At 43.9% G+C, this 24,425-nt stretch overlaps 1 protein-coding gene across 1 annotated transcript; it reads left to right on the top strand.

The window, feature by feature from the left end:
* Nucleotides 1-654: 654 nt before the first annotated feature.
* On the top strand, nucleotides 655-22,830 carry LOC311106154 (glycerophosphodiester phosphodiesterase domain-containing protein 5-like; the record flags this gene model as incomplete). The annotated part of the gene is made up of 17 exons (XM_084148482.1): nucleotides 655-736; nucleotides 11,818-11,878; nucleotides 12,056-12,161; nucleotides 12,824-12,927; nucleotides 13,034-13,127; nucleotides 13,572-13,631; nucleotides 13,757-13,855; nucleotides 14,007-14,100; nucleotides 18,352-18,497; nucleotides 19,252-19,334; nucleotides 19,995-20,145; nucleotides 20,616-20,834; nucleotides 20,993-21,150; nucleotides 21,232-21,376; nucleotides 21,730-21,812; nucleotides 21,967-22,046; nucleotides 22,742-22,830. 17 exons carry the CDS (start codon nucleotides 655-657, stop codon nucleotides 22,828-22,830), a joined length of 1,854 nt encoding a protein of 617 aa, XP_084004608.1.
* Nucleotides 22,831-24,425: the final 1,595 nt, after the last annotated feature.

Raw genomic sequence — 24,425 nt, 5'->3', positions numbered from 1 at the left:
ATTATGATGTTTATAAAAGTATTGGATTATTTTGAATGAGACAAATAAATCTCTATGCTGGCGAGAGAGTCTGGCTGTCGTTCTGTCTGTCTGTCTCGGTCTGTTGGGTGTACCCCTGGTTAGGTCTGTTTATATAAAGTGTTATTGTAAGTGTGTCTGCTCCTCTGGGTGGGGTTCTCATCTGAATGGGAAATTAGACTCAAGTCACTGATTAAACTGGTAATTACTGTTGCCACAGTCTTAATCTGCCTGGCTAGACAAAGGGCATGTGTTCGTCTGTGTCACAACCCACCACCTCTTTATTTCTCTCCCTTTTTTTTCCTCTCACTGCCTCCATTTATCTGTCTGTGTCTAGCCCTCCTGTCTCTCTCCATCTCTGGGCGAATCTCAATTGCATACTCCTTGCATCCTCTCTCCTCGCCTCCTACTTAAAACCCATTGGATGAGAAAGCCAGAGGTTCCTCCCCTCCAATGGGTTTTGAGAAGGAGGCAAGGAGAGAGGACATGAGTATGCATTTGAGATTCTCCCTGTCTATTCTCTCCCCCTCTCTCCCTTGTACATTCTTTCCCATCCAGGGCTGGTAGAATGATGATGTTCATTCTTGCTGAATCAGCACTGGAGAGAGATTATGGAGAGAGAGGAGATGTGGAGTAATGCCAGAGTGTGACATCAGTGACAAAGGCAACCAACTGCAGGAGCAGAGGAGAGAGAAAGTGATCAAGATGCATTCTCAGAGTTTGTGGCTCTGCTCAAGTGTGGGTGTGTGCTCCATATAATAATGTGTGTGGGCATCTCTACTCTCCTTAATATAATAATGCTTTTGGCCATCCAGAGGTTTCAGTAAGAGCTTTTACTAGCTGAGGGTTGTCCAAGTCCATTCTGTCTGCTTGGTAATGTACTATTGTCATTACATGAATGTGTTACAGATTACAGACACACTTTAGCCTCGGCTACTAAATAATGATATACTAGACTGTGACACTTTAATGTCTCAGTCGGTGTGGTTAAATCCGTTATGTACCTTCACTCTAGTCTGAGCTTCAAACAACAACCTTTTCATTCGCTGCCAAAGAACGAGCGTAATAGTTTCAGCCCATTTGGATAATTATTCCTTACTGTGTAATTATAGACGCATTTACTGTTAGCAACAGGTGGGAGTGGCCGTCTCGCTCTATCTCTATGGCGTGTGCTGCTGTTCTTTCTGTGGCGCGAGACAGACGCGGCTGTTATTATACCACCACCAGACTGCAGGAGGCTGCGGCAACACAGATCGCGTACTTTTTTTTCTAAACGAATAAACAGACAGAGAGAATAATAACAACGGACGACTAGCTGTTATAATCACCGTCCGGTAAGTCTGGAATATATTGTAGCCCGGTAAACGATGGTAATATGAATCTACCGTTGTGTATTTTCTTGTTTTATTATTGGTTAACGAGTCCCATGCATATAAAGGCGGATCATCCACTCTTGCGCTATAGACAACCTACTGCAACACTGTCACGGAAAAACTGTAGTTTACTGGGCTATTCTACAAATATATAAATAAACGATGACTGAGTATTCATTAGTAGGCTGTGGGTTGACCATTGAACACTCTGATCATAACAGTTGATTGAATGAAGATTGATAGATTGCGTCTTCTGGCTGCTGTGTAGAGCGGTCATTGCCTCCGTGGTGACCGACACACCGAGGGAATGACCAGGCGGTTCTGTTGGGGATCCGGAGATTTCTAGATTTACAAGATCTATCTAATGGTCTGTTTGTTTCGGGGTCCGCTCTGTTTTTATTCTGTTGTGTATGTGACAGTCCGGGAATATGAGGGTATAAGCATAGCATATATCTCTCTCTCTCGCTCTCTCTCTCTCCCTCGTCCCTTCCTCTGTCCATGAATAGCCAGGTTGCTGTGTTAGGTTAGGTATTGCATTGGTGCTGTGTTAGGTCTTGGTGCTGGGGTAGGTCAACTGCTTCTGGGATGGGTGCTGGTGTATTGGGGTGAACATTTGTATTGGTGCCTGGTGTATTGGTGCTCAGCTTGGATGGGAAGACTATTGGTGCTGGGGTATAGAGGGGGATGATGATGGGGTGATGCTGGGAGAGAATGAATGAACAACAGAGACAACAGAGAGTCACTGTTAAGTTTAACACTGTTTATTTATAGACACACACACACTGTCTGTAGCCCTGGCCTAAGGTCATTGTTAAGCCTACTGTACAGGGCAGATAGCAGATGGTGTATAGTAGGCCATATAATAATAAGAAAGAACGGGAATCCCCTTTCAATGTCAGGCATTGTGAGTGTACTGATGTGTTTACCAGTCATTGACAAGGTCAGGGGTTCCATGTCCGTTCTACTCAGTCTAATTCTATGGTTTAGGCTACGCTACAGCATACAGAATCATTCTACTTCTACTAGTCGACTAGCATACAGTGCCTTGCAAAAGTATTCATCCCCCTTGGCGTTTTTCCTATTTTGTTGCATTACAACCTGTAATTTAAATGGACATACACAAAATAGTCCAAATTGGTGAAGTGAAAATAAAAAAATAACTTGTTTCAAAAAATTCTAAAAAATAAATAACGGAAAAGTGGTGCATGCATATGTATTAACCCCCTTTGCTATGAAGCCCCTAAATAAGATCTGGTGCAACCAATTACCTTCAGAAGTCACATAATTAGTTAAATAAAGTCCACCTGTGTGCAATCTAAGTGTCACATGATCTGTCACATGATCTCAGTATATATACACCTGTTCTGAAAGGCCCCAGAGTCTGCAACACCACTAAGCAAGGGGCACCACCAAGCAAGCGGCACCATGAAGACCAAGGAGCTCTCCAAACAGGTCAGGGACAAAGTTGTGGAGAAGTACAGATCAGGGTTGGGTTATAAAAAAATATCAGAAAGTTTGAACATCCCACTGAGCACCATTAAATCCATTATTAAAAAATTGAAATAATATGGCACCACAACAAACCTGCCAAGAGAGGGCCGCCCACCAAGACCAGGCAAGGAGGGCATTAATCAGAGAGGCAACAAAGAGACCAAAGATAACCCTGAAGGAGCTGCAAAGCTCCACAGCGGAGATTGGAGTATCTGTCCATAGGACCACTTTAAGCCGTACACTCCACAGAGCTGGGCTTTATGGAAGAGTTGCCAGAAAAAAAGCCATTGCTTACAGAAAAAAATAAGCAAACACATTTGGTGTTTGCCAAAAGGCATGTGGGAGACTCCCCAAACATATGGAAGAAGGTACTCTGGTCAGATGAGACTAAAATTGAGCTTTTTGGCCATCAAGGAAAACGCAATGTCTGGCTCAAACCCAACACCTCTCATCACCCCGAGAACACCATCCCCACAGTGAAGCATGGTGGTGGCAGCATCATGATGTGGGGATGTTTTTCATCGGCAGGGACTGGGAAACTGGTCAGAATTGAAGGAATGATGGATGGTGCTAAATACAGGGAAATTCTTGAGGGAAACCTGTTTCAGTCTTCTAGAGATTTGAGACTGGGACGGAGGTTCACCTTCCAGCAGGGCAATGACCCTAAGCATACTGCTAAAGCAACACTCGAGTGGTTTAAGGGGAAACATTTAAATGTCTTGGAATGGCCTAGTAAAAGCCCAGACCTCAATCAAATGGAGAATCGTGTAGCTCAGTTGGTAGAGCATGGCACTTGCAATGCCAGGGTTGTGGGTTCGTTTCCCACGGGGGACCAGTATGAAAAAATTTATGCACTCACTAACCGTAAGTCGCTCTGGATAAGAGCGTCTGCTAAATGACTCAAATGTAAATATAAAAATGTATGACTTAAAGATTGCTGTACAGCAGCAGAACACATCCAACTTGAAGGAGCTGGAGCAGTTTTGCCTTGAAGAATGGGCAAAAATCCCAGTGGCTAGATGTGCCAAGCTTATAGAGACATACCCCAAGAGACTTGCAGCTGTAATTGCTGCAAAAGGTGGCTCTACAAAGTATTGACTTTGGGGGGGGGGGGGGTGAATAGTTATGCACACTCAAGTTTTCTGTTTTTTTGTCTTATTTCTTTTATTTTTATTTTTTTAAATCTTTTTTTTTAGGGGGTAGATCAGCTTTAATATTGCAGATAGATTGTAACTTCCATCAATGTAATTGTCTACATCACTTCCAATCCCCCATATGTTTTTTTCTTCTTTTTTCCCCCGCATATATATATATATATATATATATATATATATATATACATACAGTGGGGGAAAAAAGTATTTAGTCAGCCACCAATTGTGCAAGTTCTCCCACTTAAAAAGATGAGAGAGGCCTGTAATTTTCATCATAGGTACACGTCAACTATGACAGACAAAATGAGAAAAAATTATCCTGAAAATCACATTGTAGGATTTTTAATGAATTTATTTGCAAATTATGGTGGAAAATAAGTATTTGGTCACCTACAAACAAGCAAGATTTCTGGCTCTCACAGACCTGTAACTTCTTTAAGAGGCTCCTCTGTCCTCCACTCGTTACCTGTATTAATGGCACCTGTTTGAACTTGTTATCAGTATAAAAGACACCTGTCCACAACCTCAAACAGTCACACTCCAAACTCCACTATGGCCAAGACCAAAGAGCTGTCAAAGGACACCAGAAACAAAATTGTAGACCTGCACCAGGCTGGGAAGACTGAATCTGCAATAGGTAAGCAGCTTGGTTTGAAGAAATCAACTGTGGGAGCAATTATTAGGAAATGGAAGACATACAAGACCACTGATAATCTCCCTCGATCTGGGGCTCCACGCAAGATCTCACCCCGTGGGGTCAAAATGATCACAAGAACGGTGAGCAAAAATCCCAGAACCACACGGGGGGACCTAGTGAATGACCTGCAGAGAGCTGGGACCAAAGTAACAAAGCCTACCATCAGTAACACACTACGCCGCCAGGGACTCAAATCCTGCAGTGCCAGACGTGTCCCCCTGCTTAAGCCAGTACATGTCCAGGCCCGTCTGAAGTTTGCTAGAGTGCATTTGGATGATCCAGAAGAGGATTGGGAGAATGTCATATGGTCAGAGGAAACCAAAATAGAACTTTTTGGTAAAAACTCAACTCGTCGTGTTTGGAGGACAAAGAATGCTGAGTTGCATCCAAAGAACACCATACCTACTGTGAAGCATGGGGGTGGAAACATCATGCTTTGGGGCTGTTTTTCTGCAAAGGGACCAGGACGACTGATCCGTGTAAAGGAAAGAATGAATGGGGCCATGTATCGTGAGATTTTGAGTGAAAACCTCCTTCCATCAGCAAGGGCATTGAAGATTAAACGTGGCTGGGTCTTTCAGCATGACAATGATCCTAAACACACCGCCCGGGCAACGAAGGAGTGGCTTTGTAAGAAGCATTTCAAGGTCCTGGAGTGGCCTAGCCAGTCTCCAGATCTCAACCCCATAGAAAATCTTTGGAGGGAGTTGAAAGTCCGTGTTGCCCAGCGACAGCCCCAAAACATCACTGCTCTAGAGGAGATCTGCATGGAGGAATGGGCCAAAATACCAGCAACAGTGTGTGAAAACCTTGTGAAGACTTACAGAAAACGTTTGACCTGTGTCATTGCCAACAAAGGGTATATAACAAAGTATTGAGAAACTTTTGTTATTGACCAAATACTTATTTTCCACCATAATTTGCAAATAAATTCATTAAAAATCCTACAATGTGATTTTCTGGATTTTTTTTCTCATTTTGTCTGTCATAGTTGACGTGTACCTATGATGAAAATTACAGGCCTCTCTCATCTTTTTAAGTGGGAGAACTTGCACAATTGGTGGCTGACTAAATACGTTTTTCCCCCACTGTATATATATATATATATATATATATATATATATATATATATATATATATATATATATACGCATATACATATATATATATATATATATACATACACATCCTTTAAAAATATATATATTTCCCTTTATTACTTTCCAACCACACCATCCCTTCCCTAATTGGAGTAAACTAGTGAGCAACAATGCTTAGGCCTCTACTTCATGCTTATACATACTATACACATTTTGTGGACACAGTCAATAATTATATTTTGTTTGTTTTTACTCCTGAACTTCCTCCGATCATTTTCATGATGTCCATCTCGTATGCTTCTATATGCCATATCTTTCACAAAAGCTCACAGTATATAACCTATATACTTATTATGGACATAGCATGTCTTACACTAGTTATCTTGTTGTTATTAGTTGTTGTTATTAGTCTAATCCTTCAGCTCCATTCAACACCTCCCATCTATCTCTTAACACCATCCATATTGGATTTCTATTTGCCATATATTTTTCAACTGTACTGTGATGTTTTACAAAAGTTCTGAACCTTTCTATTCTCATTGTTTCTACAGTTTGTGAATTGAAAATAAACATTTTTGCTAAAAGTATTATTATATTATTGATCGATTGACTATGACTTTTCAGATCACCCAGTAGTGCTATCTGCAGGGTCAGCTCCATGCAAATATTGCAATCCTTCAGCCACTCCTGGACCTTTGTCCAGAAACAAGCTACAAATGGACAGTACAAAAACAAATGATGTAATGATTCTGTCTCTTCACAGCCAAATCTGCAGAGCTGGGAAGATTGTATCCCCCATACAAATAACATTCTATTGGTAGCAAATGAAACTGGTAAACTTTTTTATTTATCACAATTTTTTTTAACCAATTATGTTCGTTAATGCAAGGCCGACAGACAAGTTCCTTACTTTTTCCTCCTTCCACTTTCCTCTTCCATTTTTGCGGTAATGCTGCAATTATTTGGTTGTAATTTCGGGTACAGCAGACATTTCCATATGATTTTGTTAGCTGCATGTGCGACATAACTCCACCAGTCCTACCAATAATATCATTTACGAAGATTATACCTTTAAACATTTTTTTTTTAAACATGTCTTATTTCTTGTTTGTTTCACAAAAAATATATTTTGCTTCTTCAAAGTGGTAGGCATGTTGTGTAAATCAAATGATACAAACCCCTCCAAAATCAATTTTCATTCCAGGTTGTTAGGCAACAAAATAGGAATAATGCCAAGGGGGGTGAATACTTTTGCAAGCCACTGTAATTGATGATGATATGATACATTAATAGAAACATCATCCACTGTCTCCATGCAGACGATGACCAAAACATCACGTCTTCCTTCATATCTCTTTTCAAGCTATCTCTGTCTTCTCTGGGTTAGTGGTTTTATTGGTCCAGTTCTCTCAGGGTTCTATTGACCCTGCATCCTACAGCTGCTGGTACAACACCAGCCCATCCTACCATTTACAGTATGTCTGACTGTATGCTGCTGTTTGTTTCCTGCTGTGTTTCTACGTGGTTTGTGTAGTGTAATGTGTGAATTGTAAGAATGTCCTCTTGTAGGACAATAAACGTCAATCTAATCAATCTAATCTTTACCTGAACCTTCAGCTTAGTCACTGTCTCTTTCTCTCCTTCAGAATTGACCTCAAATCTTTTTTACCATAGAGAGCATTACTCCATTGACCTGGTATGGCACCGCCACCATAACACGACTGTTAAAGACATGCTGTACCAGGTCACTGTAGGTCTGTCCTGTGAAAGAGATATGATCAGTGTATGGGATTAACCTGGATTAATGGTGTTTCAGATTATTTGTCATGTCAGATGTGGGTTAGTGTTACAGTACAGATGAGGTAGGCCTTTTTAATCCTATATAGATGTGTGTACATTAGTTCAATCGAGTACAGGCTTAACTGAATTAACAACAAAGACGGAATGCAATATGATATTTTATTAAATAGTTTGGGGAATGGCTTCGTCTTCGAGGGAAGATCCTCGGAGCCAGATGATGTGATTGCAGGTAGCCCCATGCGGGACTGCTGGCATCGAAACCCCCCCTCTCTCCCTTCCTCCTTCCCCCACCCCTCTCTCTCTAACTACCTTCAGGTCTTAGGTCAGTGTACATGATGGCGTGTTAGGTCAGTGGAGAGTGTAGAGTGCTGTAGATGGAGTGTTAGGTCAGTGGAGAGTGTAGAGTGCTGTAGATGGAGTGTTAGGTCAGTGGAGACAGTGTAGAGTGCTGTAGATGGAGTGTTAGGTCAGTGGAGACAGTGTAGAGTGCTGTAGATGGAGTGTTAGGTCAGTGGAGACAGTGTAAAGTGCTGTAGATGGAGTGTTAGGTCAGTGGAGACAGTGTGGAGTGCTGTAGATGGAGTGTTAGGTCAGTGGAGACAGTGTAGAGTGTTGTAGATGGAGGGTTAGGTCAGTGGAGACAGTGTAGAGTGCTGTAGATGGAGTGTTAGGTCAGTGGAGACAGTGTAGAGTGCTGTAGATGGAGTGTTAGGTCAGTGGAGACAGTGTGGAGTGCTGTAGATGGAATGAGGTCAGTGGAGACAGTGTAGAGTGCTGTAGCTGGAGTGTTAGGTCAGTGGAGACAGTGTGGAGTGCTGTAGATGGAGTGAGGTCAGTGGAGACAGTGTAGAGTGCTGTAGATGGAGTGTTAGGTCAGTGGAGACAGTGTAGTGCTGTAGATGGAGTGTTAGGTCAGTGGAGACAGTGTAGAGTGCTGTAGATGGAGTGAGGTCAGTGGAGACAGTGTAGAGTGCTGTAGATGGAGTGTTAGGTCAGTGGAGACAGTGTAGAGTGCTGTAGATGGAGTGTTAGGTCAGTGGAGAGTGTAGAGTGCTGTAGATGGAGTGTTAGGTCAGTGGAGAGTGTAGAGTGCTGTAGATGGAGTGTTAGGTCAGTGGAGACAGTGTAGAGTGCTGTAGATGGAGTGTTAGGTCAGTGGAGACAGTGTGGAGTGCTGTAGATGGAGTGTTAGGTCAGTGGAGACAGTGTAAAGTGCTGTAGATGGAGTGTTAGGTCAGTGGAGACAGTGTGGAGTGCTGTAGATGGAGTGTTAGGTCAGTGGAGACAGTGTAGAGTGTTGTAGATGGAGGGTTAGGTCAGTGGAGACAGTGTAGAGTGCTGTAGATGGAGTGTTAGGTCAGTGGAGACAGTGTAGAGTGCTGTAGATGGAGTGTTAGGTCAGTGGAGACAGTGTGGAGTGCTGTAGATGGAATGAGGTCAGTGGAGACAGTGTAGAGTGCTGTAGCTGGAGTGTTAGGTCAGTGGAGACAGTGTGGAGTGCTGTAGATGGAGTGAGGTCAGTGGAGACAGTGTAGAGTGCTGTAGATGGAGTGTTAGGTCAGTGGAGACAGTGTAGTGCTGTAGATGGAGTGTTAGGTCAGTGGAGACAGTGTAGAGTGCTGTAGATGGAGTGAGGTCAGTGGAGACAGTGTAGAGTGCTGTAGATGGAGTGTTAGGTCAGTGGAGACAGTGTAGAGTGCTGTAGATGGAGTGTTAGGTCAGTGGAGACAGTGTAGAGTGTTGTAGATGGAGTGTTAGGTCAGTGGAGACAGTGTGGAGTGCTGTAGCTGGAGTGTTAGGTCAGTGGAGACAGTGTAGAGTGCTGTAGATCGAGTGTTAGGTCAGTGGAGACAGTGTAGAGTGCTGTAGATGGAGTGAGGTCAGTGGAGACAGTGTAGAGTGATGTAGCTGGAGTGTTAGGTCAGTGGAGACAGTGTAGAGTGCTGTAGATCGAGTGTTAGGTCAGTGGAGACAGTGTAGAGTGCTGTAGATGGAGTGAGGTCAGTGGAGACAGTGTAGAGTGCTGTAGATGGAGTGTTAGGTCAGTGGAGACAGTGTAGAGTGCTGTAGATGGATTGTTAGGTCAGTGGAGACAGTGTGGAGTGCTGTAGATGGAGTGTTAGGTCAGTGGAGACAGTGTAGAGTGTTGTAGATGGAGGGTTAGGTCAGTGGAGACAGTGTAGAGTGCTGTAGATGGAGTGTTAGGTCAGTGGTGACAGTGTAGAGTGTTGTAGATGGAGTGTTAGGTCAGTGGAGACAGTGTGGAGTGCTGTAGATGGAATGAGGTCAGTGGAGACAGTGTAGAGTGCTGTAGCTGGAGTGTTAGGTCAGTGGAGACAGTGTGGAGTGCTGTAGATGGAGTGAGGTCAGTGGAGACAGTGTAGAGTGCTGTAGATGGAGTGTTAGGTCAGTGGAGACAGTGTAGTGCTGTAGATGGAGTGTTAGGTCAGTGGAGACAGTGTAGAGTGCTGTAGATGGAGTGAGGTCAGTGGAGACAGTGTAGAGTGCTGTAGATGGAGTGTTAGGTCAGTGGAGACAGTGTAGAGTGTTGTAGATGGAGTGTTAGGTCAGTGGAGACAGTGTGGAGTGCTGTAGCTGGAGTGTTAGGTCAGTGGAGACAGTGTAGAGTGCTGTAGATCGAGTGTTAGGTCAGTGGAGACAGTGTAGAGTGCTGTAGATGGAGTGAGGTCAGTGGAGACAGTGTAGAGTGATGTAGCTGGAGTGTTAGGTCAGTGGAGACAGTGTAGAGTGCTGTAGATGGAGTGTTAGGTCAGTGGAGACAGTGTAGAGTGCTGTAGATGGAGTGAGGTCAGTGGAGACAGTGTAGAGTGCTGTAGATGGAGTGTTAGGTCAGTGGAGACAGTGTAGAGTGCTGTAGATGGAGTGTTAGGTCAGTGGAGACAGTGTAGAGTGTTGTAGATGGAGTGTTAGGTCAGTGGAGACAGTGTAGAGTGCTGTAGTTGGAGTGTTAGGTCAGTGGAGACTGTGTAGAGTGCTCTAGAAGGATTGTTAGGTCAGTGGAGACAGTGTAGAGTGCTGTAGATGGAGTGAGGTCCGTGGAGACAGTGTAGAGTGCTGTAGATGGAGTGAGGTCAGTGGAGACAGTGTAGAGTGCTGTAGATGGAGTGTTAGGTCAGTGGAGACAGTGTAGAGTTCTGTAGATGGAGTGTTAGGTCAGTGGAGACAGTGTAGAGTGCTGTAGATGGAGTGTTAGGTCAGTGGAAACAGTGTAGAGTGCTGTAGATGGAGTGTTAGGTCAGTGGAGACAGTGTAGAGTGCTGTAGATGGAGTGAGGTCAGTGGAGACAGTGTAGAGTGCTGTAGATGGAGTGAGGTCCATGGAGACAGTGTAGAGTGCTGTAGATGGTTGTTAGGTGACCTGGTTTTAAGTAGACTAGATACAGTATGTTAGTGTTTAAAATGGAGCTGGATGCAGCTCAGTGTTGATGGATGGAGCTCAGGGCTGGAGAAGGGAGGCCATTTTGGATGTGTCTAAAGATACAGTAGGGCCTAGATTCAAATCGGACCGTGGAAGATCCGCGTTATATTGCGATTTGACATTTAAAGGTAATTCATTTCCAATTGAGCCAGCATATGCAGCTTGTACTGTGAATGCGTTTTTCCAAACGCGGAAACATTGCCTTTAAAAGGTTCATAGTCGAAAAGGGGATTGAATCTAGCCCTAGGTCTACTAGCTTCCCTCTGGTAAATCCTGGTCTGTTGGTAAACTTATGTATTGCCTGAATCATCTACTAAAGTCTCTCTAAACGTATATATTGGGTTGTGATGGGGTACAGCAGTTGAATTAAACTCATAAGGCATTTATAAATTCTTCAATAAATAAATGGGTAAATATCATACATTTTAATGTCCAAAAATCACAGATTGCCCCTTTAAGCTCTCTCTCTCTCTCTCTCTCTCTCTCTCTCTCTCTCTCTCTCTCTCTCTCTCTCTCTCTCTCTCTCTCTCTCTCTCTCTCTCTCTCTCTCTCTCTCTCTCTCTCTCTCTCTCTCTCTCTCTCTCTCTCTCTCTCTCTCTCATTCCACAGCTGTCCTCCAATACCGAATAAACTACGGGACCAAAGATAGTCTCCGTTCCATCTTTCCCGTCTGTCTCTCTGTCCTTCTCTTCCTCTCTCTCCTCCCTCCTTCCCTTCTCTCTCTGTGATGCGGGGCTGTGGGTGAGGGTCCGTGTCCAGTCTGAAGCTGGGGAAGCTAAAGGTGGTGCGGCGGCAGCTGCTGCAGAGGTAAATTACAAGTGTGCAAAAGATTCCATTCTAACTGATAGATGATACAGTACTATAGTATTACCTGTCGTTAACAGGTATAATAGTATCGTTATAGTGTGTTGTTCCCAGGTGAAATTATTGTATTATATTCTTGTATATTGCATTATATTTTAGTATTATTGTGTTTTTATCCAGGTATGAGCACCAGCCGTTTGTGTCGTGTCTGGCTGGTCTGTACGGCTGTCAATGGAGACGCTACCAGAGGGCCAAGTCACAGCCTGGGGAGTGCTGCTGCAGCAGGGTAGGCTATACACACACAGGCACACACGCAGAAGCACGCTTGCACACACACACACACATTTTATTTTGAGTCTTTTGTTGTTTTAATTTAAAATGTAACATCAAATTAGCTAATTTCGTAAGCTCTTGAATCTCAGAAAATACCCCCTTCCCGCTCTTAGAGCGCACTCGTGTCTGACTTGCATGCAGTGGCCACTGTGTGCGGGCGCTGGGTGGGAGACTTGAATACTGTTAAGGAATGGGGCAAAGAATGGGGCAATTCTACTGCCTGTTAGCAAGATGCAGATTTCAGCAGCAGAACAAACTCAAATCAAGTAAAAACAAGTCTGTTTTGACAGCTTAGCTAACTAGCTAGCTAGCATATTTGCATCATCATTCGCTCTGATCAGCTGATAACCACTCTTTTCCCGATGTCAATAATACTTTCTCTGTTGTGTTGGTAATGTTACTGAACTATGTCTTAGGAAAAATGACTCTCTGTCTTTCTCTGACTCCCCCCCTCTCCCTCCCTCCCTCCCCCTTTCCCTCCCTCCCTCCACCCCCGTTCCCTCCCTCCCTCCACTCCCGTTCCCTCCCTCCCTCCACTCCCGTTCCCTCCCTCCCTCCACTCTCCCCTCTCCCCCTTCTCTCTCCCCCCTCTCTTCTCTTCTCTCTCTCCTCCAGGTGGAGTGTGGGAGCGTGGTCCTCCTGGTCCTGACCTTCCTTCTCTCCTCTCTGTTCCTCTACTTCTGGAGCCAGGCTCACAACGATTACAATGAATTTGACTGGTGGGTCACACACACATACACTCGGGCATGACACACAAACACACCACAAACGCACGCGCACACGCACGCATAAACACACTGATTGTACTATATGTATGTATTGCAGGTTTAACTTTGAAACTCTGGGATTCTGGTTCCCCTGGTCTCTGTTGCTGCTGGTTGTTGCTGCTGCTCTGTTCACCTACATCTCTCTGCTGCTGGTGAGAACTAGTAATATTACTATAAATACTTATATACTTATACTACTGATATTGCTATACTATTACTACTGTTACTACTACTATACTACTACTATACAACTACTGCTGCTCATTTCACCTACATCTCTCTGCTGCTGGGGAGAACTAGTAATACTACTATAAATACTAATATACTTATACTACTGATATTACTAAACTATTATATAAATACTACTATACTTATTACTACTATTACTATAATATTATTACTACTATACTATTGCTGCTGCTCTGCTGCTGGTGATAACTATAGTACTATCACTATACTACTACTGCTGCTCTCTTCAGTACTACTACATTACTATACAACTGTACTACTGCTGCTCTGTTCAGTACTACTACATTACTATACAACTGTACTACTGCTGCTCTGTTCATCTACATCTCTCTGTTGTTGTCTTGCAGGTACTGGCAGTGTGTTTACTGTCTGAGGGACAGAGGCTGTACCTTCACTGGAGTCACAAGGTATCTCCCATCCTCCATGTAGTACAGCACACATTCACACACTCACATCCATCATCTCTGAGGCAGCACAGACTGATCAGGATGACACATATGTTGATTAGACCGTTGTTCATTTTCTGTGTTAGATGGGGATCGTGGTGACCATGGCGTTCTCTGTCAGTGCCACGGCAGTTCTCTCTGAGGTGTGGAGTAAAGAGTGGAAGACCCTCCTCCTCTCCCTGCAGGTTGGCCAGTCTAGCCGTCACTCACACATACATAGACCAATCACATCAAGCGACCCAAAGTAACAATGTTAAATGTGTATGTTCAGTTGTCAGCATTGTGATATAAACCTTTCTCTCCCTCCCCTTCTCTATCCCCCTCCTGATTGGCTAGGTCACAGCCCCCTTTCTTCATGTAGGCGTGGTTTTATTGATGACTCTCCTGTCCTGGTCAATAGCGCTGCACTTTTTTCGTATGAACAAGAGAGGTAAGCGCTCCGATTGGCTGCTGTAAAACAAGTCCAGGTTCTGGTCGTGTTCCCCTGCTCAGATGTTGCTGACACATGCCAGATTTTTCAAAGCCTGGATAGGTATTTTACGAATCAGCTAACCACATCTATGTTATAGCAACCTAGTGTCCGAATGCACGGTCAATGACGTGGCACGCAACCATTGGTTGATGCATGCAACGTCTGAGCAAAAGAACGCAACCTCTATTGACTGAGACTGAGAGATACCTTTTCAGAGTTATAAAACCTGGCATAGACACTGCCATGACGCACACTCTGTCCTTCACTCTCTCTATGTCTCTTTTCCCCTCTACCTCTCGCTCGTTTCTCTGTCATCTCCATGGTCACTGTTCTGAGTTGTCGCGGTGACGTGAAGCTCTAGGTGGACTAGCTGACTCATGTCTGGCCTCTCTGTGGAGGATAATGACACACACACTTAAGCCCTGTCAGGTGTACAGTAGTCTGATTAAAGGGGCAATCTGCAGTTCACACAATAACAAAGCACCTCCCCGCCATCCATTTTGGTAAACAGCTAAAGGATGGGGCTGGAGAAATGTAATCACTCTCACTACATTCATAGACCCAGCGTTTATAAATTCATGAGACATTTATAAATTCTTCAAGTAATCAATGGGTAAATATCATACAGTACCAGTCAAAAGTTTGGACACACCTACTCATTCAAGGATTTTTCTTTATTTTTACTATTTTCTACATTGTAGAATAATAGTGAAGACATCAAACTATGAAATAACACATATGGAATCAGGTAGTAACCAAGAAAGTGTTAAACAAATCAAAATATATTTTATATTTGAAATTCTTCAAAGTAGCCACCCTTTGCCTTGATGACAGCTTTGCACACTTGGCATTCTCTCAACCGGCTCACCTGGAATGTTTTTCCAACAGTCTTGAATGAGTTCCCACATATGCTGAGCACTTGTTGGCTGCTTGTCTTTCACTCTGCAGTTCAACTCATCCCAAACCAACTCAATTGAGTTGAGGTCGGATGATTGTGGAGGCCAGGTCATCTGATGCAGCACTCCATCACTCTCCTTCTTGGTCAAATAGCCCTTACACAGCCTGGAGGTGTGTTTTGGGTCATTGTCCTGTTGAAAAACAAATGATAGTCCCACTAAGCGCAAATCAGATGGGATGGCGTATCGCTGCAGAATGCTGTGGTAGCCATGCTGGTTAAGTGTGCCTTGAATTCTAAATAAATCACTGACAGTGTCACCAGCAAAGCACCCCCACACCATCACACCTCCTCCTCCATGTTTCACGGTGGGAACCACTCATGCAGAGATCTACTCTGCGTCTCACAAAGACACGGCGGTTGGAACCAAAAACCTCAAATTTGGACTCATCAGACCAAAGGAGATTTCCACCGGTCGAATGTCCATTGCTCGTGTTTCTTGGCCCAACCAAGTCTCTTCTTCTTATTGGTGTCCTTTAGTAGTGGTTTCTTTGCAGCAATTTGACCATGAAGGCCTGATTCACGCAGTCTCCTCTGAACAGTTGATGTTGAGATGTGTCTGTTACTTGATATCTGTGAAGTATTTATTTGGGCTGCAATCTGAGGGGCAGTTAACTGCTGATTTCTGAGGCTGGTAACTCTAATGAACTTATCCTCTGCAGCAGAGGTAACTCTGGGTCTTTCTTTCCTGTGGCGGTCCTCATGAGAGCCAGTTTCATCATAGCGCTTGATGTGTTTTGTGACTGCACTTGAATACATTTTCCGGATTGACTGACCTTCATGTCTTGAAGTAATGATGGACTGTTGTTTGTCTTTGCTTATTTGAGCTGTTCTTGCCATAATATGGACTTGGTCTTTTACCAAATAGGGCAAACTTCTGTATACCAACCCTACCTTGTCACAACACAACTGATTGGCTCAGATGCATTAAGAAGGAAAGAAATTCCACAAATTAAATTTTAACAAGGCACACCTGTTAATTGAAATGCATTCCAGGTGACTACCTCATAAAGCTGGTTAAGAGAATGCCAAGAGTGCGCAAAGCTGTCATCAAGGCAAAGGGTGGCTACTTTGAAGAATCAAAAATATATTTTGATTTGTTTAACACTTTTTTGGTTACTACCTGATTCCATATGTGTTATTTCATAGTTTTGATGTCTTCACTATTATTCTACAATGTAGAAAATAGTAAAAATAAAGAAAAACCTTTAAATGAGTAGGTGTGTCCAAACTTTTGACAGGTGCTGTACAAAATAAATATGGACGTAACAATCACAGATTGCCCCTTTAAACTCTGATTTAATTTGATTTTTTTTTATCAGTAAGACTTGTATAACTCTAGAATTAGAACACTGGACCTGCTAGACCTGTTCCAGTATGAGGTTGTTTTGAAATATGGTCTCTCTCTCTCTCTCAATTCAATTTTCAATTCAATAGACTTTATTGACATGGCAAGTTAAATTACTTACATTGTCAAAGTAAACATAAACTCAGCAAAAAAAGAAACGTCCCTTTTTCAGGACCCTGTCTTTCAAAGATAATTTGTAAAAAAATCCAAATAACTTCACAGATCTTCATTGTAAATGGTTTAAACATTGTTTCCCATGCTTGTTCAATGAACCATAAACAATTAATGAACATGCACCTGTGGAAAAGTCGTTAAGACACTAACACTTACAGACGGTAGGCAATTAAGGTCAAAGTTATGAAAACTTAGGACACTAAAGAGGCCTTTCTACTGACTCTGAAAAACGCCCAGGGTCCCTGCTCATCTGCGTGAACGTGCCTTAGGCATGCTGCACGGAGGCATGAGGACTGCAGATGTGGCCAGGGCAATAAATTACAATGTCCGTACTGTGAGACGCCTAAGACAGCGCTACAGGAAGACAGGACGGACAGCTGATCATCTTCGTAGGGGCAGACCACTTGTAACAACACCTGCACAGGATCGGTACATCCGAACATCACACCTGCGGGACAGGTACAGGATGGCAACAACAACTGCCCGAGTTACACCAGGAACGCACAATCCCTCCATCAGTGCTCAGACTGTCCGCAATAGGCTGAGAGAGGCTGGACTGAGGGCTTGTAGGCCTGTTGTAAGGCAGGTCCTCACCAGACATCACCGGCATCAACGTCGCCTATGGGCACAAACCCACCGTCGCTGGACCAGACAGGACTGGCAAAAAGTGCTCTTCACTGACGAGCCGCGGTTTTGTCTCACCAGGGGTGATGGTCGGATTCGCGTTTATTGTCGAAGGAATGAGCATTACACTCTGGAACGAGATCGATTTGGAGGTGGAGGGTCCGTCATGGTCTGGGGCGGTGTGTCACAGCATCATCGGACTGAGCTTGTTGTCATTGCAGGCAATCTCAACGCTGTGCGTTACAGGGAAGACATCCTCCTCCCTCATGTGGTACCCTTCCTGCAGGCTCATCCTGGAATGACCCTCCAGCATGACAACGCCACCAGCCATACTGCTCGTTCTGTGCATGATTTCCTGCAAGACAGGAATGTCAGTGTTCTGCCATGGCCAGTGAAGAGCCCGGATCTCAATCCCATTGAGCACGTCTGGGACCTGTTGGATCGGAAGGTGAGGGCTAGGGCCATTCCCCCCAGAAATGTCAGGGAACTTGCAGGTGCCTTGGTGGAAGAGTGGGGTAACATCTCACAGCAAGAACTGGCAAATCTGGTGCAGTCCATGAGGAGGAGATGCACTGCAGTACTTAATGCAGCTGGTGGCCACACCAGATACTGACTGTTACTTTTGATTTTGACCCCCCCTTTGTTCAGGGACACATTAATCAATTTCTGTTAGTCACATGTCTGTGGATCTTGTTCAGTTTATGTCTCAGTTGTTGCATCTTGTTATGTTCAAACAAATATTTACACATGTTAAGTTTGCTGAAAATAAACACAGTTGAAAGTGAGAGGACGTTTCTTTTTTTGCTGAGTTTATAACAAATATGGTGGGACCAACAGCAAAAATAATAGTAGTAGTGGAAAGGGGATTACCATTAACAGCAACTACAACAACAATATTAATGAGAATAACAATACATTAAAGCAATAGTAGTCGACCAGTCTCAACATGACTGAGAAGCCACATGACATGGTATGAAAGCCAAAACAAAACGGGAAATATTATTGACATTACATTGCACTTTTCACTGGCTGTCCCTCAGGTGGTGGCAGGAGGACACATATTTGGCTGCCAAAACTGCACATTTTTCTCCTTTCTTTCTCTCTCTAGTGGATCAGGTGTGTCTGTTGGGTGTGTACCTGAGTGTATTGTTCAGTCTGTACCTGGTTCCGCTGGCCATGTATTCTCCCTGCATCAGAGACTCTGGAACCCTGGGGCCAAAACCAACACTCCTCGGACACAGAGGAGCTCCCATGGTACGACCAACCTATCATACATCTATCAATAAAGCTTTATACTACTCAATTATTCAGTAACACCCAGAGCAGCATGGTATGACCAATCACACTATCAAACATTATCATTATCAACATTATCCCTATATATCAGTACTACCACTTGCAGTATACATTAGGATGACACAGAGAAGCTCCCATTGTACAACCAGTCATATTATCAATATTATCACTATCTATCAATAACATCATTATCAATATTATCACTATCTATCACTAACATCATTATCAATATTATCACTATCTATCACTAACATCATTATCAATATTATCACTATCTATCAATAACATCATTATCAATATTATCACTATCTATCAATAACATCATTATCAATATTATAAATATCTATCAATAACATCATTATCAGAATTATATTTTCTATAACATTATCAATATTATATCTATCAATAACATCATTATCAATATTATCACAATCTAGCAATAACATCATTATCAATATTATCACTATCTAGCAATACTACCACATACTATATACAGGATGACACAGAGACATTCCCATGGTAAATCCAGTCACATAACTTTAACACAGAGGCTCTGGCCTCATGTTACTTTAGAGAGTCAGAGAGAGAGAGAGTTCCTGATTAGAATAAGGTCTGGCACTGGAAAATGTACTTGGCACCATGCATTGTTGATGCCTTTGTGTTTTTGTGTGTGTGTATGTGTTTGTTTGCGTGCATGTCTGTCCTCTAACAGCTTGCTCCAGAGAATACTCTAATGTCCTTTGAGAGCGCAGTGGAGGCTGGAGTGGACGGGTTGGAGACTGACGTCACTATAAGGTACACTCCCCTCTGTCCGTCTGTCTGTCTTGTTTTGTCTTTCTTGTCTTATCTGTCTTGTCTGTCTGTCCCCTTCTGATCCCTGTAATAGCCCTGTGTCCTGGCTAGCCTTGACCCCTGTCCGGCCCTGTCCTGTCATGGCTAACCTTGTAATAATCCTAGAGATCAGACATTAGCGTTAGCGTCCCTCCACTCCTCCCAGTTAATGTGATTGCAGCCTAGCTAATCCAGTTAGCGGTTAATACTCCTGTCCAGGCCTGCTAGCCTGGCGCTGGCTGTGTTCTCTATGTGGCCTTTAGCATTAGCATGTAGCATGCAGCCCTGGGTTCAAAAACTATTTCAAATAATTTCAGATACTTAAGCTGGGCTTGAGAGAAAGAGAAGGGGCCAGGGTTTAATGGAGTTCGCCTGGTGTAGTGGAACCAATAGAATAGTTGCAAAACTGTAAACTCGGCCAATCAGGCACTCCAGGCAGGCTAAAGTAAATGCTCAAAGTATTTGAAAGATTTCAAATGGTATTTGAACCCAGGCCTGGTAGCAGGAGTCAGGACTCTAGCCAGCAGACCTAGTGTAGCTTCACCTGAGACCTGCCACACATGTTTGTCTTGACCATGTGAACACCAGGCCCTAATCTCTCCCCTCCCCTTGCCTCTCTGCTAGTGCTGATGGCGTTCCGTTTGTGATGCATGACCTCACCCTGCAGAGGACCACTAACGTAGAAGAGGTGTTTCCTAACAGAACACACACACCTGCTGCCCTATTCACCTGGTCTGATGTACAGCAGCTCAACGCTGGGGCCTGGTTTCTCTCTGTAAGGACACGCGCACACACACACAGTCTTGCGCAGCTAACCTTGTGGGGACATACAATTCAGTCCCATTCAAAATCCTATTTTCCCTAACCCTAAACCTAACCCTAACCCGTACCCATACCCTTACCCTAACCTTAACCCAAAAACCTAACCTTAACCCTAGCTCCTAACCCTATCTCCTAATCCTAAACCTAATTCTAACCCTAACACTAATTCTAACCTTAACCCTAAACCCCCTAGAAATAGCATTTGACCTTGTGGGGACCAACATAATGTCCCCAGTTGATCAAATTTTTCTTGGTTTACTATTCTTGTGGGGACTTCTGGTCCCCACAAGTATAGTTAAACACGTCCACACACACACACACACACACAGTAGCTGACTTTAGCACCATGGGTTAGTTAGTAACTGTATTACAGACCTCTTTTAACCATCACTCACTCTCTCTCTCCACCCCCCTCCCTCCCAGTGGGATCCGTTTGGCACGGTGTCCTCTCTGTCTCCAGAGCAGCGAGCGCTAGCTGGCAATCAGACGGTTCCCTCCCTGGCTGAAGTTCTGGACGTAGCTAATCGGGCGGGCAGGACAGTGCTGTTTGACCTGAGACAACCTCCGCCTGGACACCCTTACAGAGACAACTACCTCAACATCACCCTGGACCTCATACACACAAACATCAACTCCAGCCAGGCACGTGTGTGGATGGGGGGGAGGGAGGGGGGGGCCACTGTGGTAGTTCCTACCTTCGGCTCAAAGGACTATGTTAGAAAGGCCTGCCGCCATTCAAAGGTGTCTCCCTGCTCTTATAAGGGACAGCCTTTTTTAATATTGCATGTGTGTGTGTGTAGGTGCTGTGGCTGCCATCAGATCAGAGAGAGGAGATACAGCAGGTGGATCCAGAGCTGCAACAGACAGCAGGACAGACTGCCTCTATACAGGAACTACAGAACAACCACATCACTACCCTCAACCTGCACTACAGCACCATGTCTCTACAGCACATCAGGTACACACCCACACACAAATAATGTACTATAAAATGTCTCTCTCCTCACCCACCATGTATGTGTGTTTGTGTGTGTTCCAGTAAGTACAGGTCGGTGAACATCAGTGTGAACCTGTATGTAGTGAACCAGCCGTGGCTTTACTCTCTGGCCTGGTGCAGTGGAGCATCCTCTGTTACCACCAACAACATGCTACTGAGAGATATACACACACCGCTGCTGCTTGTGGTGAGACACACACACACCACAGGAGGTTGGCTGCACCTTATTTGCGAAGGACAGGCTCATAGTAATGGCTGGAACGGAATCAACGGAATGGTATCGAGCTCATCAAGCACATGTTTTCCATGTTTTTAGTACCGTTCTATTCACTCCATTCCAGCCGTTATTATGAGCTGTCCTCCCCTCAGCAGCCTCCTGTAACACACACACACACATTTACTCCTTATGGTAACACACACACATCACTGTTCATCATGGTGAGAGACACACACACACACACACACACACATATCGCTTCTCCATATGGTGAGACACACAAACACACACTAATGTCTTTACGTGTTTCCCAACCCCTACAGACTCCAGAGCAGTACAGTGTGATGTGGGTTCTGACTGACCTGGTCTCTGCTGCTCTCATCGTCTGTGTCTTCATATTCCACTGGTGAGTTCACACATTTCTACATACATGTCAAAGGTGTGTGACTGAGGTGATTACAGTGGAAAATATAATGGGTTAATTAGGTAAAGGTGTGTCTGTAAGGTGAAAGTGTGTGTGTGTGTAAAGTGAAGGTGTGCTATTTCTCATTGTCCTACAGGTGGCGTGAGCGAGGCCTACACTTCTGGTCAGGCAGTCGACAGACACATGAGACCGGGCCTTATAGCAAGTTCAGGACCGGTAAGGACAACAATGTCATACTTCATACTGTACATCAGTATGGCCCTCTCCCATTGGACTAATCTCCTACTTGTGTGAAACACACAGGCGCGTATGTTTAAAAGTGTTCCAACATTTTAATCTCTTGCATAACTGTACAGTTTATGAGCTGGATTAGCTGTTTGTTTCAAATTCTAAAATAATCTCTGCTCAATGCCAGTGGTGTTTTAACCCTCTAGTTTATTGGACTCATAACATTAAAAAGCCTGCTTCATTAGAGGCAGTATGTTAGTGCATTTTTAAGGCAGTGTACATCCATGCACCTCGGGATGATTTGAGTTTTTACTCGGAATGCCGGCGTACCATAAATTATTCTGTGTTCCGTCTGTGCCTCAGATCCAATGGAATCAGGGTGGGGTCGATGGAATCCCTTCCACTCAGAGTCTCCCACTAGAACTCTCATCTCCCTCCCAATGGGCCTCAACCCATGAACCACTCAACTCGTGAACCCTGCATGAACCAATGAACCTCCCATGAACCCACAAACCCTCTGGTTCTCAACCCTTGAAACCTGCATGAACCACTGAACCTCCCATTAACTATTCCCAAACCCCAAACCTTTGGACCTCAACCCACACATAAACCCTGCACCAACCCCTCACCTGAACTCCAACTACCACACCCCTGACCTCTAACCCCTAACCTTTGCCCAGCAGAGCTCAGCGACGTCTGGTCCATCTCCAGTGGGAATGTCCGAACGGAACTACGGACCCCCAGTACCCTCCACACCATCACAGAGGAGTAACACACACACACACACACACAAACACACGCAGGCACACACACACACAGACACTCACCCAGTCACATGCACACGAAGTGTGACCGCACAAGAATAAGCAAAGGGAAACGGGGAGGAAAACAAGAGAAGAGGAACTGAATGTGTAAAAAGAGGAAGAGGGTGATGTAATGTGAAAGATAAGCCAGTATTTTAAGACTGTTGTTCCTGTGTCCTCACCTGACCAGCTCATTCACTCCCCCTATGGTGACCACTGGAACTGCAGAACTGAATTGCTAAAATATGAAATATACACTGAACAAAAATATAAACGCAACATGTAAAGTGTTGGTCCCATCTTTCATGAGCTGAAAATTTTTTTCCTTAAAATTTTCTATATGCACAAAAAGCTTATTTCTCTCAAATTTTGTGGGGGGGTGCTGAGGTGTTTTTATATCTGTAATAAAGACCTTTTTGGGGGAAAACTAATTCTGATTGGCTGGGCCTGGCTCCCCAGTGGGTGGGCCTGGCTGCCAAGTCACCAATGGCTGCACCCCTGCCCAGTCATGTGAAATCCATAGATTAGGGCCTAACGAATTTATTCCAATTGACTGATTTCCTTATATGAACTGTAACTCAGTAAAATCTTTGCATGTTGCGTTTATATTTTGGTTACATTTTAGTCATTTAGCAGACTCTTATCCAGAGCGACTTACAGTTAGTGAGTGCATACATTTTTCATACTGACCCCCTGTGGGAATCGAACCCACAACCCTGGCGTTGCAAGCGCCATGCTCTACCAACTGAGCTACAGGAGGGCCTGGTTTAGTATATATTTTTTATTCTCGTAACTGTAAAGACATCAGCTGCATTAGAGGAATTTATTAATAGTGTCTTATTTTGTGTGTGAGTGAGTGGATGCAGGTGAACACTGACTGTACTGTGGTTTTAGTTTCATAAGGTTTTAATGATCAGGAGTTGCTATTTATATTTGAATGTATGACCAAGCAGTAGCCTAGTGTTTTAGCATGGCAGTGAATACAGCGTCTGCTTCTGCTAACACACATATCTATCTATCATGAGATCTACTCCTAAACCTTAATTATCTATTTTGAGGTTGTAGAAGCTACGTGAGGATGACTTTCAGGTGTTGTGTGGAAAGTTGATGGTTTCAGGTGTTAGTCTGAGGGTTGGTTGGTTGGTAATGGCTCTGTGGACAGTGTTGAGCAGGAGACAGGATATCTAAGTGCCATAGGAGACACACTGTCCACAAGCCTCTGGCCAGCCATACAGAGGAAAGGATAGAGATTTTAAGGTGCTTCTACATAGCTTTTGTAATTATTTGAAGCCTTCTAGAACTCTCCCAAGACATTCTAGAACTATCCCAGGACATTCTCAAACACGCAAAGACATTCTAGAACTGTCCCAATACATTCTAGAACTCTCCAATGACATTCTAGAACTCTCACAAGCCATTCTAGAACTCTCCAAGACAGAATATACATGTTGACAATCTCTATGTTCACAGTAAACCAACTAACAACAGAGCAGTTGATATCCTGATGACCAGAGGGCAAAATAATGCCATTAGTGGAATTGCACTCCACCTTGCTTGCATTAGA

Source organism: Coregonus lavaretus (genome assembly GCF_964263955.1).
Source record: "Coregonus lavaretus genome assembly, chromosome: 30".
In the NCBI taxonomy this organism is placed as follows: Eukaryota; Metazoa; Chordata; class Actinopteri; order Salmoniformes; family Salmonidae; genus Coregonus; species Coregonus lavaretus.
Note: the sequence above shows the minus strand (reverse complement) of the source record. Positions and strands in the feature narration are given on the sequence as shown.